Here is a 6,042-nt window from a genome sequence, read left to right on the forward strand (position 1 = left end):
AATATAAAGGCAGAAATTAAAAAACACCGTGCTTTGTTCATGCCAACCCTTCCAGTCACATTTGACTACTCTAGTTAATCATTAATTTTTTACCATCACTGTTTGTGGCGTGTCTGACGTGCTTACATCATCCTCCTAACAGAGATAAAAACAGTGACACACTGAAACAAAGTCACCAAACTGACAGCACTCCGACCCAAACCAGCGCTCCGACCCAAACCAGCACTCCGACCCAAACCAGCACTCTGACCCAAACCAGCACTCCGACCCAAACCAGCACTCCGACCCAAACCAGCACTCTGACCCAAACCTCAGCAGGTAAGAGAACTTTTTAAACTTACTTTGGTCAAGTATAAAATACAGCTTCAATGTATGAGTTACACAGGTAAGCACTGAGTTGAACTCATCTTCATTCCCACTAAGTTTTTTGTTTGAACTACATTTGAATCTTTTTAAATTTGTTAAGGATTGCTTACTATATTTTATTAAGTAATTATTTATTTTTGTTTCTGTTCTTGTTTCTGCGTATTTAGCCTTGTTACAGTATGAACACCATTACAACCCTAAAGATGGCCCTTGTGTTGCTCATGCTGTGTTCAGGTGAGGATCTCTCTCTTGGGGCTGACATCTGTATGATGTGATGTCGGTGTTTTGTGCGTTTATTGGGTTGTACTAGTGCACTTAAACTTTGATTTGGTTCATTACAAGGCTTGGAAGTTTGAGTTTGTTGCATTTTTGGTACAATACGGGTAAAAAGCAATATATTCAATTAATTTTCTATTTTTTGGGAACCTATAGAACTTTTCAATACTGTCTTAAGTGCAATATCAATAGTTCAAGCTTGAAGGCCTTCCAAATGTTTTTTTTTTTTTTACATTTTAATGAAACAATGAAATTCAAAAAATCAATATTAAAAAATAATATATTAGATTCAAATATGGAATCATAAACCCCCTTTAAGCTCCAAATACCTACAGATTTACCGTTAGGTGAGTAAATTCCAGATCTATATTCCCCATATAATGAGTATATATTTCTACCGAAATTGTGAAGTTATTAAATAAATTAATTAATAAAGAAAGAAAGAAATAAAAATAAAAGGTTTAAAAAATAAAGAAATAAAGAAATAAATAACAATGTAGATTACTATTTTTAATGCTATTTTGGGGCAGATTTAGCTTCTCTATCCTGCTGCTCTGCTGTCTGCAGGAGCTTTGTGAGGTTGGGCTGACACAAAAACATATGCACACTAACTCACATGCATGAACATCACACGCCACCGTTTACTGCAAGTCAACCTACTCTGCTGAAACTGGGTTTTTGGGATCAAGATAGTGCAACGAGCTGAAGGTCCATTCAAGTTTTGTTTTCTTTGAACCTGCAAGAGGCTTGATATGCACTGAGTGCACCCTCCACTCTGTACAGCCCCTCCTGCTCCTCACTGACACACACATATGATCACAGGTAACCACTGTTTGAGTTCACAACACAGAACTGGTCACAGTAAAAATAACATTTGAAGCTCAGTATGTTTTGAGGTGATTCGTTTAGTTCTGTGTTGAGCCATTTTGGTAAGCATCTGCACCGAACCAAAAGTGCCTTACCGAACACGTGAACCTTTACACCACAAGCACTTAAGTGATTGCATGCCAGAGTAATAACAAGTGTCATTTACATCTGTAATGTAAAGGTAGTGACAAATACAATTTTATTTTCTCTGTGTTAATGCAGGATTGATTGACGTAACATTTGCAACTCAGCGTCTCCGATTCTTTGGTGAACTTCAAAACCAGACCACATGGGAAGGAGCGTCTGAGGCATGTAAAGAGACAAACGCATCACTTGTAACTCTGAATGATGAAGAGGACGCCAAATTCATGTACAAATTCACAGCAAATGCTAAAAACCTGTCTGACACAAGAACAGTGTGGCTTGGCTTGCGTCATGTTGGAAACTACGCTTGGTCAAACGGTGAAGCTGTCACATTCACAGAAATATCAGAAGAGTTAAATGAAGAGGAACAACAGTGTGTAGCCATTCATGATGACAAATGGAAAAGTTTTAACTGCTCAGAAAAGAAATACTTCATGTGCTCCAAGGGTAAGTTCATGCAAATCTGATCTCTTCTACTATGACATGAGCTACATGCTATTATGATAATGTTAACATGCTCACAATGACTAGGCTGACACTGTTGTTCAGGAGCGTAAGTACAAAGTGTTTCCATGTTTATCTTTAAACTTGACAGTTAGCTTTGTTGGTATCAAGGCTGTGTTTTAGCTTCATGGTTTACATGCTTTACCAGTGTTAAGAGGACAACCTGAGCAATTGTCACATGCAAATGGACTGTACAGTGACACATGTTTTTAAAATTTTGACCTCAGAGTTTAACTTCTAACTTTAGTTTCTCACAAGCTGCATTGAGAAAGGTCTAGTTACCGTGCATTAAATCAGTTTCATACACAAAACCCAACTCTTATGATAGGGGGGGAATATATGCAATGCAATAGCTTACAAGCTTACATTGTCTCAGCAGTATTGATTGATGCTTTACAAACATGGGAAAAAAACACATCTTAAAAAACCTCAAAAGTATTCAGAGTACTCACTTTTTACTTTGTTTGTTAAAAAGAGGTAAACTTGCCAAACATGATTTGTCTTTGTTTGTTTTTATGTTTTGTAGGTAATAATTACACACTTGTTAATTCATCTAAAACGTGGTGTCAGGCTCTTCAACATTGCAGAGACCACCACACTGAATTGGTCAGCATCAATTGCACGGCACAGAACGAGGAAGTAATCAATGAGGGGAACGGTGAAAGCTTTTGGATTGGACTCCGGCATGATGAATGGAAGTGGGACGACGATGGCTGCTCTTCATTCAGGGAATGGAAGCCGAATGCGGGAAATATTATAAAGGGGAATTGCACACAGATAGGTTTGAATTTAGAATCACAAAGTGTACAGCTGTATCGTCAAACATGTTCCACTCCCCGAGAGTACCTCTGCGCTAAAGGTGAGCAAAAACAAGTAGAGCAAAACTTAATTCCACAATGCATATGATAGGAAAACTCACAGCACTATGGATTACATTGTGATATGTTTACAGGTTAATAATTGGGTCACTGACTAACATACTAAGTACAGAAAGTACACAGACACTATGACATTAGAAATGGTAATAACACTTATCCTTGGCTTCATGACAGGTCATGTAAGAATCAAAGTCATTGAACAGAATCTTACATGGGAAGAAGCCTACACATACTGTAAGGTAAAGTACTCCCGCCTGCTGTGGATCGAAGACGGGAACGATCAGGTGGCTGTTGAACAATGGCTCAATCACACCAATGTAGATGGTCCATTCTGGATTTGTCTGAGACAAAGCCGTGTCTTTGGATTCTGGATTTGGAGTGATTCACTAGTGGGGTATTCCAAGTGGAAGGGTGATGAGCCTCAGCCACCCCTGTCCCAGCAATGTGGTGTCATCGACAAAGAGGACAAAATGTGGCGAGATGAAAACTGCCAGCGTAAGCTACCTTTTCTGTGTGAGGAGGACATTATATACATGAGTGACATGGACTCCAATGGTACTTAATGGATACATTGATTTAGTTGATTAGGTTACCACACATTGATCTGACTTCTTGAAAAGTTTCCATTTTGGGATCGACATATTTTGATTATTAGATGATGTATTTCCTTTTAAGTTTGAGTTTTCATTGTCTTTGTTGTTGTTGTTGTTTTCTTGTTCCTCTTTGCTGTGATGGTTTTATTATGATACACTTTTATCTTATAGAAACTTCATTTGCTGGTTTAATTGTAATGACTTTAGATTAGTGGCACAATGTGATAGACACGAGGAGAGTGTTAGCCCTGTGATAGGTTGGCGACCTGTCCATGGTGTACCCTGCCTTCCGCCCGTGGCCAGCTGGGATGGGCTCCAGCCCCCCGTGACCCCTAATGGGATAAGCGGTCAAGATAATGGATGGATGTTGTGTGTTTGTTATATGTCTGTTAGCATGTTGTTGTTGTTGTTGTATCTTGTCTGTTGCCACTTTATTTGTAGGAAATTGGGCCCCTTATTAAAAGCTTTAAATAGATTTCTTGGGGTCACCCCTTTCCACACATCCAACCATTGTGAAATGTTTACTGAGTATATCATATTATTTCAGCCTGCATATTAGTCATGCCTATTTGCTGTTCTTTTGTATTTATAGCTGATGTTATTGTTATTATTTTTTATTTTATTTTCATTTGTATGCCTTATTCGTATGCCTTGTACAAAGAGAGCACAGTTTACCTAAGTCAAATTCCTTGTGTGTTCAAGCATACCTGGCCTATAAAGCTGATTCTGATTCTGATTCTGATATAGATGTACATTTGTGATAATGTGTGTGAATAAACTAAACAAACAACAAAGAAAACTATTGTGTTGGAGGCAGTCCGGCCTGGAATCGTAAACATTAAACATGTTTGATATTAATGATCCTAGGTCAGGAAGGCTCTGAAGCGCACAAACTTAGGTTTTATTTGGACAAATAACCAGTTACGATGAGCCCAAAAACGGGTCATGTAGCAATCACATGGGGTGGCAAATCAGGCCTTAAATCTGGCTAAAAATCATCTAGTAGAGGGCAACAATCCTCAACAGAAAGCAGAAGTTATCTAACCAGAAGAAAAAAAACTACAACTCCTGCTCTTGCTCTTGCTCAAAATGTAATTTAAATAGGTAGGACATGAAGAAGTCACTGTGAGGACATTTAAGTGGCTTTAAATCAGGATTTTAGGACAAGTTAGGAGAAGACAGTTCAGTGAGCCCAAAGCTACAGAGAGGCAGGAAACCTGTTGCGGTTGAGAAACCAGACAAATATGTTGTAAAATTATAATATGGCAGTAAAACCAAATACAATGATATGAAGCCAGGAAAGGAGTTGTACAAGATAGATACAAATATATGCAGAACACCCTCAAGTATAAAACAAGGAGATCAAAAACTGAGGTGTGAGAATCAAGAACGGTACAGGGACACTAGAAGAAAAAATAAATAAATAAAGGATGCTTGGACAATTTCCAGGCCGATTTTTCACCCAGTGGACTAACTTGGAAGGAAGGCTCTATCCGTCACACCCTCACTCATCATTCTAACTCATCACATGGCTCACAGTGTGAGAGTGTGTGTATGAGTGTGTTTATGGGCCTCTTGATCATTGCTCATTCCAAGGGAGCAGACTTTCACTTGACTTGTAGCTCAGCTCTCTTCTCTGACCATTATGAGGTGTACGTGAACAAGTGTGTGATCATAGCTCATCGAGAGCAACCAGAGTTTCTCAGGAAACACGCTTCTCCACAGCGTGTAAATCAGCAGCTGCTGAGGATCCTGACTTGCAACTGAACACATTGGTGCAAAAGCAGCAAATTTTCGTTGGCAGAGACTTGGACTGAATAAGAGGCTGAGCTATGGCCCCATTTGGGGGTTGAAAGACGGGCCAAGCCTGTCGTTCTACAGTCATTCCTCGACCAGTTGGCAAAATGTGAAACAGATGTTCTCCATGGCTGAACTTTACACTTGGGGGAAATCACTAAGAATGGATTGCGGCTGCTAAAAGCACCAAGAATTGCTTATCATTTGCCCTTGCTATCTGCTCCACCTGAAGGTCTAATCCACAAAGAATACTGTCCTAATGATTAGTCAACATAATTTTACACCATTATATTGTTTTTAGGTCAGAGAAGTCACTGCTGTCACGATCACTGGAAAGTTTGAGCCTTAAACCCCTTACAAACACTGCAATTTACACTAACTCTCAACAGCGGTAAAAATGTTACTCTACCTATAATAAATAAAGCTCATTTACATCAGATCAAACATAATTTGCCCCAAATGAATGCATGATGGCTCATTTAACTTTTAAAAAACACTGAAAAATGCAGACATGTTCAAAGTGCAGGAAAAAAATAACCCATATACGTTTGGGGTTTTTTGCCCATGTGGATCAGCTCAGAGTTTTTATGCAAGTGACACATCATGGAAACAGCCAA

The 6,042-nt window shown here is 39.0% G+C and overlaps 1 protein-coding gene across 1 annotated transcript; it reads left to right on the forward strand.

The window, feature by feature from the left end:
* Nucleotides 1-215: 215 nt before the first annotated feature.
* On the forward strand, nucleotides 216-4,213 carry LOC117805220 (macrophage mannose receptor 1-like). The gene is made up of 5 exons (XM_034673892.1): nucleotides 216-318; nucleotides 534-600; nucleotides 1,732-2,100; nucleotides 2,684-3,016; nucleotides 3,210-4,213. The coding sequence occupies exons 2-5, from the start codon at nucleotides 546-548 to the stop codon at nucleotides 3,596-3,598; spliced, it is 1,146 nt and encodes a 381-aa protein (XP_034529783.1). The 5' UTR covers nucleotides 216-318; nucleotides 534-545; the 3' UTR covers nucleotides 3,599-4,213.
* The last annotated feature ends 1,829 nt before the right edge of the window (nucleotides 4,214-6,042 follow it).

The sequence above is a fragment of the Notolabrus celidotus genome, chromosome 21 (assembly GCF_009762535.1).
Source record: "Notolabrus celidotus isolate fNotCel1 chromosome 21, fNotCel1.pri, whole genome shotgun sequence".
NCBI lineage: Eukaryota > Metazoa > Chordata > Actinopteri > Labriformes > Labridae > Notolabrus > Notolabrus celidotus.

Coding starts and splice junctions, on each gene's coding strand:
- LOC117805220 (XM_034673892.1), top strand. CDS start 546: ATGAACACCATTACAACCCTAAAGATGGCCCTTGTGTTGCTCATGCTG. Junction 601..1,731: donor GTTGCTCATGCTGTGTTCAG/GTGAGGATCTCT, acceptor GTGTTAATGCAG/GATTGATTGACGTAACATTT. Junction 3,017..3,209: donor AGAGTACCTCTGCGCTAAAG/GTGAGCAAAAAC, acceptor GCTTCATGACAG/GTCATGTAAGAATCAAAGTC.